The sequence below is a fragment of the Oncorhynchus mykiss genome, chromosome 20 (assembly GCF_013265735.2).
Source record: "Oncorhynchus mykiss isolate Arlee chromosome 20, USDA_OmykA_1.1, whole genome shotgun sequence".
In the NCBI taxonomy this organism is placed as follows: domain Eukaryota; kingdom Metazoa; phylum Chordata; class Actinopteri; order Salmoniformes; family Salmonidae; genus Oncorhynchus; species Oncorhynchus mykiss.
Window position 1 is genome coordinate 19,339,992 of NC_048584.1, and position 12,094 is coordinate 19,352,085.

The following is a 12,094-nucleotide window of genomic DNA, read 5'->3' on the forward strand; positions in this document are numbered from 1 at the left end:
ATGCATTTGAGCCAATCAACTAGGTAGGGGTGGTATGCAAAAGATCTAACCCTATTCGGTAAAATACCAAGTCCATTTTATGGCAAGAACAGCTCAAATAAGCAAAGAGAAACAACAGTCCATCATTACTTTAAGACATGAAGGTCAGTCAATCCGGAAAATATTCAGAATTTGTCCCGAAAGTTCAGAAAATTTCTTCAAGTGCAGTTGCAAAAAGCCATATAGTGCTATGATGAAGCTGGCTCTCATGAGGACCGCCACAGGGAAGGAAGACCCAGAGTTACCTTTGCTGCAGAGGATAAGTTCATTAGAGTTACTATCCTCAGAAATTGCAGCTCAAATAAATGCTTCAGAGTTCAAGTAACAGACACATCTCAACATCAACTTTTCAGAGGAGACTGCGGGAATCAGGTCGAATTGCTGCAAAGAAACTACTACTAAAGGACACCAATAAGAAGAAGAGACTTGCTTGGGCCAACAAACACAAGCAATGGACATTATACAGGTGGAAATTTGTCCTTTGGTCTAGAGTCCAAATCTGAGATTTTTGGTTCCAACCGCCGTGTCTTTATGAGACGCAGAGTAGGTGAACGGCTGATCTCTGCATGTGTGGTTCCCACCGTGAAGCATGGAGGAGGAGGTGTGATAGTGTTAGGGTCCTTTGCTGGTTACACTGTCAGTGAGTTATTTAGAATTCAAGGCACACTTAACCAGCATGGCTACCACAGTATTCTGCAGCAATACGCCATCCCATTTGGTTTGCGTTTAGTGGGACTATCATTTGTATTTCAACAGGACAATGACCCAAAACACACCTCCAGACTGTGTACGGCTATTTGATCAAGAAGGAGAGTGATGGTGCTGCATCAGATGACCTGGCCTCCACAATCACCCGAGCTCAACCCAATTGAGATGGTTTGGAATGAGTTGGACCGCAGAGTGAAGGAAAAGATAACAACAAATGCTCAGCATATGTGGGAACTCCTTCAAGACCATTTGGAAAAGCATTCCTCAGGAAGCTGGTTGACAGAATGCCAAGAGTGAGCAAAGCTGTCATCAAGGCAAAGGGTGGTTACTTTGAAGAAAATAGCAAAAATAAATGAGTGGGTGTGTCCAAACTTTTGACTAGTACTGTATTTTGTCTTAATTCGAAGCATATTTAACCGTTTTAGGAAAACGTTTTCGCATTAAAAACCGAGGGAGATTTGACTGTAATTCCGTTACCAAAGTTTGCACAGTTCTTCCACTAAATAAATGTTTGTATATTTTTCGGTGGATATTTTTAAAAGCTGTCCTTGTGCATAGAGTTGTATGGTTTGTAAAGGGGGAAAAAGCAATTGTTTGGCATACATTTTAAAGTGACGGCGCGATGTCAGGGTGTACTTGCCATCTATCAAATCAGTTTTTACTACTTATTACACTTAAGTTCCCTTTGGTGCACCACATGGCTCGACTAAGTATATCTCTACAATATCTAACTGGGCATCTTACTGAGAACTCCATATTGCTGATATTGCTGCCAATGCTTGTTTAAATACTAATTCCCAACAACTGAACATAGACACATAGCCGCAGGAAGTATGGGTGCTAATGGTGCTGCAGCTTCCCCTGAAAAATCAGAAATGAAAATATATCTAAATAATAAAAAATAAAAATAAAAAATGTAAATGTTTTTTCACAAAAGTACTGGGCCTTTACTATATATTTTATTAGCAGACTGATATAGCCATCTGTGGTGCAGGCAAATTCTTTTTTTTTGGTATGTGTATAAAAAAAAACATTTTAAAAATGAAGCAGATGCTGAATATCCCTTTGAGCATGGTGAAGTTATTAATTAGGCTTTGGATGGTGTATCAATACACCCAGTCACTATAAAGATACAGGCATCCTTTTGAAACCGAGTTGAATGGTTGTCATACGAGAACTGAGGATGGATCAACAACATTACTCCACAATATTAACCTAAACGGCAGAGTGAAAGGAAGAAAGCCTGTACAGAATAAAATTATTCCAAAACATGCATCCTTCTTGGTGGTATAGCTGCATCATGTTATAGGTATGCTTGTCATCGGCAAGGACTAGTGAGTTTTTTTAGGATTAAAAAGACACAGAATACAGCTATAATCATTCCTGGAGGAAATCCTGCTTCAGTCTGCTTTCCAACAGACACTGAGAGACAAATTCCCCTTTCAGCAGAGCAATAACCTAAAACACAAGGCCAAATCTACACTGGAGTTGCTTAGCAAGAAGACATTGAATGTTTCTCAGTGGCCTTGTTACAGTTTTGACTTAAATCGGCTTGAAAATCTATGGCAAGACTTGAAATGGCTTTCTAGCAATGATCAACAATCAACTTGACAGAGCTTGAAGAATTGTAAAAAGAATAATGGGCAAATATTGTACAATCCAGGTGTGCAAAGCTCTTAGAGACTTGCCCAAAAAGACAGCTGTAATCATGTTCAAATCATCTAGAAGTAACATAATTGAGTTACACAATACGTTTTTTAAAAATAATTTAAGATGATTTGAAAATGCTTGAAAATGCTAATATAGGTACCATTGACTTGCATTGGATTTGTGCCACAAATTCTAAAAAGTTAGCATTTCAAACAGTGGCCAACCAAACCAAACCATGGGTTGCTGTCATAGCCTGCTTACAGGGTAAGGAAACTCGTGTAATTTTGTAATTTGGGTGAACTATCTCATTAACATTGAGGGGGGTCTTCCAACGTTTTTCACCTAATAGCAGTAACACCACAATCTAATGGTCAGAATCTGGTAATATCAGGATGTAGGATGGGACTTAACTTGTTAAGTTTATGTTTTTCTCTGAACAGGGGGAAAAAACATCACCAAATTCACTGGGAATATATTACATAGGATGAAGAAACAATATTCCAGGCTGCAGCTCCATACTACTAATGAAACACAGAGAACTGATACTATATCCTCGTTGTTGGGGTGGGATTGGCATGAGGTGTGTGGGGTCCATGGTGGCTTTCGACCATTCCTTTGGATAACTCATGTCTAATTCATTGTTAGAAAAAAACTGAACAAACTGATATAGTGGGTGTCAATCCTCTTCCGTGTGCTTTTTGAGGTGGAACGACCTACTTTCTTTTAGGTTTTTGTGTGTTTAATCTCCTTTAGGTCCATTCTGCAGTGTATTGGTGGAGAGGTTTGGTTGCCGGGCGACGGTGATGCTGGGCGGGGTCCTGAGTGGGCTTGGAATGGTGGCCAGCTCGTTCACCCACACCATCACTGAGCTCTACGTCACAGCTGGGATTATCACAGGTCACTGCGCTCCCACATACACACACGGAGTCACTCCACATCAGTGGCGGTCGGAGACGTTTAAGATGAGGGAGGACGATTATTTTTTTTATGAGCATGTCCTATTACAGCATATTGGATGATTGTCATATACAGTGCATTCGTAAAGTATTCAGACCCCTTCCATTTTTCCAAATCTTGTTACGTTAGTCTCATTACAATCTATATAAGGTCCCATGGTTGACAGTGCATGTCAGAGCAAAAACCAAGCCATGAGGTCAAAGAAATTGTCCGTAGAGCTCCGAGACAGGATTGTGTCAAGGCACAGATCTAGGGAAGGGTAACAAAAAATGTCCCCAAGAACAGAGTGGCCTCCACCAAATTTGGATCCACCAAGACTCTTCCTAGAGCTGGCCGCCTGGCCAAACTGATCAATCAGGGGAGAAGGGCTTTGGTCAGATAGGTGACCAAGAACCCGATGGTCACTCTGACAGAGCTCCAGAGTTCCTCTGTGGAGATGGGAGAACCTTCCAGAAGGACAACCATCTCTGCAGCACTCCACCAATCAGGTCTTTATGGTAGAAGAGTAGCCAGATGGTAGCCACTTCTCAGTAAAAGGCACATGACAGTCTGCTTGGAGTTTGCCAAAAGGCACCTAAAGGACTCTCAGACCATGAGATACAATATTCTCTGGTCCGATGAAACCAAGATTGAACTCTTTGGCCTGAATGCCAAGAGTCACGTCTAGAGGAAACCTGGCACCATCGCTACGGTGAAGCATGGTGGTGACAGCATCGGACTTGAACCCGATCTAACATCTCTGGAGAGACCTGAAAATAGCTGTGCAGCGACGCTCCCCATCCAACCTGACAGAGCTTGAGAGGATCTGCAGAGAAGAAAGTGTGCCAAGATTGTAGCATCATACCCAAGAAGTCTTGAGGCTGTGATCGCTGCCAAAGGCACTTCAACAAAGTAGTGGGTAAAGGGTCTGAATACATATGTAAATGTGATATATATATATATATACAGTATATCACAAAAGTGAGTACACCCCTCACATTTTTGTAAATATTTGAGTATATATTTTCATGTGACAACACTGAACAAATGACACCTTGCTACAATGTAAAGTAGTGAGTGTACAGCTTGTATAACAGTGTAAATTTGCTGTCCCCCCCAAATAACTCAACACACAGCCATTAATGTCTAAACCGCTGGTAACAAAAGTGAGTACACCCCTAAGTGAAAATGTCCAAATTGGGCCCAAAGTGTCAATATATTGTGTGGCCACCATCATTTTCCAGCACTGCCTTAACCCTCTTGGGCATGGAGTTCACCAGAGCTTCACAGGTTGCCACTGGAGTCCTCTTCCACTCCTGACGACATCACAGAGCTGGTGGATGTTAGAGACCTTGCACTCCTCCACCTTCCATTTGAGGATGCCCCACAGATGCTCAATAGGGTTTAGGTCTGGAGACATGCTTGACCAGTCCATCACCTTTACCCTCAGCTTCTTTAGCAAGGCAGTGGTCGTCTTGGAGGTGTGTTTGGGGTCGTTATCATGTTGGAATACTGCCCTGCGGCCCAGTCTCTGAAGGGAGGGGATCATGCTCTGCTTCAGTATGTCACAGTACATGTTGGCATTCATGGTTCCCTCAATGAACTGTAGCTCCCCAGTGCCGGCAGCACTCATGCAGCCCCAGACCATGGCACTCCCACCACCATGATTGACTGTAGGCAAGACACACTTGTCTTTGTACTCCTCACCTGGTTGCCGCCACACACACTTGACACCATTTGAACCAAATAAGTTTATCTTGGTCTCATCAGACCACAGGACATGGTTCCAGTATTCCATGTCCTTAGTCTGCTTGTCTTCAGCAAACTGTTTGCGGGCTTTCTTGTGCATCATCTTTAGAAGAGGCTTCCTTCTGGAACGACAGCCATGCAGACCAATTTGGTGCAATGTACGGCGTATGGTCTGAGCACTGACAGGCTGACCCCCCACCCCTTCAACCTCTGCAGCAATGCTGGCAGCACTCATACGTCTATTTCCCAAAGACAACCTCTGGATATGACGCTGAGCACGTGCACTCAACTTCTTTGGTCGACCATGGCGAGGCCTGTTCTGAGTGGAACCTGTCCAGTTAAACCGCTGTATGGTCTTGGCCACCGTGCTGCAGCTCAGTTTCAGGGTCTTGGCAATCTTCTTATAGCCCAGGCCATCTTTATGTAGAGCAACAATTATTTTTTTCAGATCCTCAGAGAGTTCTTTGCCATGAGGTGCCATGTTGAACTTCCAGTGACCAGTCAGTATGAGGGAGTGTGAAAGCGATGACACCAAATTTAACACACCTGCTCCCCATTCACACCTGAGACCTTGTAACACTAATGAGTCACATGACACCGGGGAGAGGAAATGGCTAATTGGGCCCAATTTGGACATTTTCCCTTAGGGGTATACTCACTTTTGTTGCCAGCGGTTTAGACATTAATGGCTGTGTGTTGAGTTATTTTGAGGGGACAAATTTACACTGTTATACAAGCTGTACACTCACTACTTTTACATTGTAGCAAAGTGTCATTTCTTCAGTGTTGTCACATGAAAAGATATACTCAAATATTTACAAAAATGTGAGACGTGTACTCACGTTTGTGATATACTGGGTATATATATATATATATATATATATATATATATATATATATATATATATATATATATATATATATATATATATATATATATATATATATATATATATATATATATATATATAATTTTTTTTTAATGTATTTATTTCCTTTATACATTTATACAAAAATGTCTAAATACTTGTTTTTGTTTTGGTATTGTGTGTAGATTGATGGGGGGGGGGGGGAACTATTTAATACATTTTAGAATAAGGCTGTAACGAAACAAAATGTGAAAAACATCAAGGGGTCTGAATACTTTCCGAATGCACTGTATATTCCATTCACCCAGCTCAATGTAACATCGAAAGGTTTAGGCTACTACATGATACTAGAATTTGCCCTATACCCATCATGAGGTTTCTACAACCTAGCCTATGAATGAACGTTTACAAGGTGCACAGGTCGAGAGAAAAAGGAGAGTGATCAAGGTCACAGACAGTGACACATTCAATATCGCTTTGCACACTCTTGCCTTCCTCTAGCTGATCGAGGGTGTAATCATTAGTCAAATTCAGGTATGTTTATCCCCGTTTTGTTCCATTTGCTTCTGTTAAAAAAACATTTTTTTAAACAGAATAGCGGAATGAATAACCCCCTGATCACACGCAAACACAGTTCAGCCACATCCAAATAGAATAAAAATGTTGCTTGTTGTATAATTCCTTCTCGCATCTATGTGCTCTCCTCCTCTCACCTTTTCCCTTCGCTTGTGGACTTCAGTGCACAACACGTCAGCTGTCTGTGACCAGGCAAAAAAAACCTTTCCAAGCCAAACCTTCATATCATAACCGCTAACTGCTACACACAGCCTACATCGTTGTCACCATATTAGCTAACATTATGTTAGTAATGTCATAGTCAACATAGCTACTACAACTAACGTGTTAGTAACCCGCTACAATCATGCAGTACAGTGAGCAAGCAGTTTAGTAGTTACACCGGCAGGCCCCGGTGGCAATAAATTAGCTTATTATTATGCTTTCAGTACTAGATTAATTCTCAAATCATTTGATTGGCTGGACAAAATGTCAGTTCATGCTGCAATATCTCTGATAGGTTTTGGACGTCCTCCGGAAGTTGTCATAATTACTGTGTAAGTCTATGGAAGGGGGTGGGAACCATGAGCCTCCTATGTTTTATATTGAAGTCAATGTACACAGTGGAGGACGGAAACTAACTGTCCTCCGGCTACACCATGGTGCTGCCCTACAGAGTGCTGTTGAGGTTACTGTAGACCTTCATTGCAAAACAGTGTGTTTTAATTAATTATTTGGTGACGTGCAAATATTTAGTGCAGGATTATCTAAAAAGGATAACGTTTTTCAATATTGCACTATTTACATTTTTTTGAAATTCACTGAGGAGGATAGTCCTCCCCATCCTCCTCCACACAACAGCAGTTAACCCCTAACCACAGATCTAGAATCAGATAACCCTACATTCCAATTCTTCCCATGATTATTAGGGCAGGTGAAAAAATCTGACCCTGTATCAGTGGATGGGGGCAACCTCCCATGCATTCAGCCATGTGCCTTACTCATTGTCTTCTTGTTTGATAGGACTTGGATTCTGCTTCAGCTTCCAGCCTGCAGTGACTATCCTCGGGCACTATTTTGTACGGCGACGGGCTTTCGCCAACGCCATGTCGTCCACGGGCACGGCTCTGGGCCTGTGCACTCTGCCCCTCCTGGGCAACTACCTCCACACTGAGCTGGGCTGGCGTGGGAGTTTCCTGGTGCTGGGGGCTGTCTTGCTTAACTGCTGCGTATGCGGAGCTGTGATGAGGCCCCTGGGGGGCCCCAGACACCGTGGCCAGCCCCTGATAAACCACAGGCCTCTTCAGCTGAAGGAGGAGAAGCTAAAGGGGAGAATGAGGGCCTTGTGGGCCGGTCTGATGACTGCCCTGCGTCGTCACATGGCCTTTGATCTCTTATGTAACAACCTGCGCTACCGTATGTATGCTGTGGGCATCACCTGGATGATGCTAGGCTTCGTGGTGCCGCTGATCTACTTGGTTCCCTACGCCACGGCCCACGACATGGAGCAGAGCCAGGCCGCCCTCCTCCTCTCCATCCTGGGTATCGTTAACATCGTGGTGCGGCCTCCTATCGGCCTGCTCTTCAGCCTGCCCTGGTTCAAGGGGTGCCACACCTATGTGTTCTCTGCTGCTCTGCTGGTGAATGGGCTGAGTAATAGTATCTGCTGCATCGATGCCAGCTTCCCCGTGCTGCTGGCGTACGTGGTGACCTACGGCCTGTCCATGAGCGTGGTGGGCTCGCTGATGTTCACCGTCCTCATGGATACGTTGGACATGAGTCGATTCCCCGCTGCCCTGGGCCTGCTCGCCATCATGGAGAGTGTCACGCTGCTGATCGGTCCCCCGCTCGCAGGTACCGAACTCACTGAGGCATGGTGTGTGTGTGTGTGTGTGTGTACTGTGTGTCTGCCTCCCCGAGAAGATTTACTATTCAATTAATAATTACATTTTATATTTAATGAATCAAATAAGTGCTGTAGTGTAACTTGGAGTGCTAGACATGCCAACAAAACCCTTATCTACAAATAACAACACACACAACGCTGTGGTCGAAGGCAAGCAGCATATCCTGTTGCTTGGATTCCATGGTCATCCAACCAATCATGTGTTTCCAAGGGAAACAGATTGTGTGTGTGTGTGTGTGTGTACACATCCGTACATGCCTGTGTGCTCGTGCCTGTGTGTGCATGTTGCGGGGGGGTCTCTGAATAAGTAATCGCGGGAAGTACACATCTGACTTGAATTAGAATGTAATGTTCAGCCCACAGTGTAGGTCTGGGCTCTGTGTTTCCTGGGGAGGGGGGGGGGGGGGGGGACGACTGAAATAGACAGGGGGGCTCTCTTATTTCAGAGCTATTTTAGGCTGCATACCTGACATTTGAGCTAAGTTTTATTTGTACTGCTTATGTGGTTGGCTGAGTTTGCCTGTGCCATGGCAATACTGTATGTTATTGGTGTAGTTATCTCGTTATGTCATCATGATCTGTCTTTCATGCACTGCTAGGGCCCTGCTAATGCTGAGATTGGCTCCTGTTATTGTTGTTGTTGAAGATGTTTATGTTGTTGCCGTTGCAGGAATCCTGGTGGACAGAACAGGGGAGTATTTCTACGTCTTCTTTGTCTGCAGTGCCACTGTTGCCTCATCGGCTGTATTCCTCATGGTGTCTTTCTACTGGCTGGACAGAAGGGACAGGAGGGCGCTAAAGGGGCAGCAGGTGCCACCCCAGGTCCCCCCACCAAAGCCTGCCAGTGGTAACAATTTGATCCCCCAGTGCCAGTACCGCAGTGTGCCCACAGAGGGGGACAAAGACAAGGCCCCAGACTCCGAGACGGGGGACGTCACCCGCCTGTGAACATCGTCACTGTCCAAACACACAAACCAAACTCACAGATGTGTACTTCCCGCGATTCTGTATATCGATTGTATATCCTGTGTTGCTAATATTAAAGTAGAAGTGTATGATAATTTATATCCCAATCTGTTCTGACATTCCATTTAATCATAGTATACACACTCTTGACTGTTAGAGTATTGATTGCAAAGGGGTTGAGTATTTCATCCAATGGGTGAATATTACATATAGTATAGACGTGGATTATTCATTGTTATTACAGTCTACACTGTTTATGCAGACTAGAAAATACTGTTACTGGTGATTGAATGCAGTACTTTTTCACACATGCCATAAACCTTAAACCAGTGCCTTTTCCCTCACACCCTGTTGCACGTACAAGAAGACATGCCACCTTAAGAATCACTCACCACCCTTCAAAAAGCAATGACTGTGCAAAAGACACAGGGCCTTTGTACAGACAATCAAGCAAAATAAACATATTCAATTTCCTATACATACTACACCAGAAGAAACCTCAACTGAATGATAAGTACTGTACCAGTTTATTTCAATATCAATGACTGATATCATTGATTGAGCATACCAATGTCAAACTCTTAATCTCAAGGAATCTTACATTTTTTGGCCCTAAACACATTTGTTTATGATTATTTTCATGTCTTGATATGTTAATTAGTTAGACAACTATCAGTAGCCTACTGAGAATGGCTTGTGTAAAAGTACAGGATGAGTCACTAGGACATGGGTGCTTTCCATTGTCAAAGACTGAAGCAAGTACTGTAGCTGTTAGAGATTTATGTTACTACTCTACCTATGAGTATTTCAAGTATGGACTGTAATTCATCACAAGATTACTCTAAGGAACATACAGTCGCATATGTGGCAACATACTTTAGGCCAGGGTTTCCCAAACTCGTTACTGGGCCCCTCCCCTGGGTGCACGTTTGTTTTTTTGCCCAAGCACTACACAGTTGATTCAAATAATCAAAACTCGATGATGAGTTGATTATTTGAATCAGCTGTGTAGTGCTGGGGGAAAAAAACAAAACGTGGACCCAGAGGGGGCCCCAGGACCGAGTTTGGGAAACCCTGCTTAAAGCTATGGCTCCCTTGCAATAGGAATATGAATATATATTTTTATATAAAGGGCTATTGTTTCTTGCACTGGGGCCAAATAATTATTTTTTTCTTCTTCATGTGATTCAATACATTATTTATATAAAATAATTATGGAAATTATAATAAATGTAATCCTATAAAAAACATGTTTTTTATTGTGTGTTTAAAAGGGTGATTAATCGTTTCTCATCAGGAAATGTAGATTGGCAAGTGGCAATGGCAAAATTGGCTATTATTTGTCACATCTACTCCCGCTCCTTCCCTCTGGTGTTCGATGTCGATGGTCTACTAACCACCGGTCCTGGCAACCCATCTTCACGCATACTTGGCAACCACAATTACGCATACCTGTGTCTCATCTGTCACACCTGGACTTCAGTACTCCCTGATTACTTACCCTTCATATAGAACTCTTTTGTTGCTAGTCATCAGGTAGTATTGTTTGTGTTTCCATGTCAAACACTGGTCTTGTTTTGTATTGGTCCATGGTTGTTGTTATTAAACTCACTAACTGCACCTGCTTCCTGACTCCTTGCGTCTACGTTACAGAATACTACCTCACCAAATGGAAGCAGCAGTTAATTTCCCAGATGGTCAGCGAATAGAGATACCTATTTCGCCAACACCACGACCAGTTGGCACAACTGGGGATGGCTATGGAAGAGGTCCTCCGCTTCCTACTCCAGTACTTCCTATATTTCACTCATCAAATACAGTGCCTTGCGAAAGTATTCGGCCCCCTTGAACTTTGCGACCTTTTGCCACATTTCAGGCTTCAAACATATAAAACTGTATTTTTTTGTGAAGAATCAACAACAAGTGGGACACAATCATGAAGTGGAATGACATTTATTGGAAATTTCAAACTTTTTTAACAAATCAAAAACTGAAAAATTGGGCGTGCAAAATTATTCAGCCCCCTTAAGTTAATACTTTGTAGCGCCACCTTTTGCTGCGATTACAGCTGTAAGTCGCTTGGGGTATGTCTCTATCAGTTTTGCACATCGAGAGACTGACATTTTTTCCCATTCCTCCTTGCAAAACAGCTCGAGCTCAGTGAGGTTGGATGGAGAGCATTTGTGAACAGCAGTTTTCAGTTCTTTCCACAGATTCTCGATTGGATTCAGGTCTGGACTTTGACTTGGCCATTCTAACACCTGGATATGTTTATTTTGAACCATTCCATTGTAGATTTTGCTTTATGTTTTGGATCATTGTCTTGTTGGAAGACAAATCTCCGTCCCAGTCTCAGGTCTTTTGCAGACTCCATCAGGTTTTCTTCCAGAATGGTCCTGTATTTGGCTCCATCCATCTTCCCATAAATTTTAACCATCTTCCCTGTCCCTGCTGAAGAAAAGCAGGCCCAAACCATGATGCTGCCACCACCATGTTTGACAGTGGGGATGGTGTGTTCAGGGTGATGAGCTGTGTTGCTTTTACGCCAAACATAACGTTTTGCATTGTTGCCAAAAAGTTACATTTTGGTTTCATCTGACCAGAGCACCTTCTTCCACATGTTTGGTGTGTCTCCCAGGTGGCTTGTGGCAAACTTTAAACAACACTTTTTATGGATATCTTTAAGAAATTGCTTTCTTCTTGCCACTCTTCCATA

General features: G+C 43.0%; 1 protein-coding gene across 5 annotated transcripts in view; it reads left to right on the forward strand.

Annotated features, from left to right (window-relative positions):
* The window catches only part of LOC110499145 (monocarboxylate transporter 6), a 39,621-nt gene extending 28,622 nt beyond the window's left edge, over nt 1–10,999 (forward strand). For 4 of the 5 annotated variants that reach the window (XM_021576087.2, XM_021576086.2, XM_036955927.1 and 1 more), the window contains 3 exons: nt 3,151–3,294; nt 7,530–8,360; nt 9,083–10,999. In XM_021576087.2, the coding sequence (XP_021431762.1) occupies nt 3,151–3,294; nt 7,530–8,360; nt 9,083–9,360 (1,253 nt within the window). In that variant the 3' untranslated portion in view covers nt 9,361–10,999. The remainder of the gene's footprint in view (nt 1–3,150; nt 3,295–7,529; nt 8,361–9,082) is intronic. The other variant, XM_021576090.2, reaches the window with a different exon arrangement.
* The last annotated feature ends 1,095 nt before the right edge of the window (nt 11,000–12,094 follow it).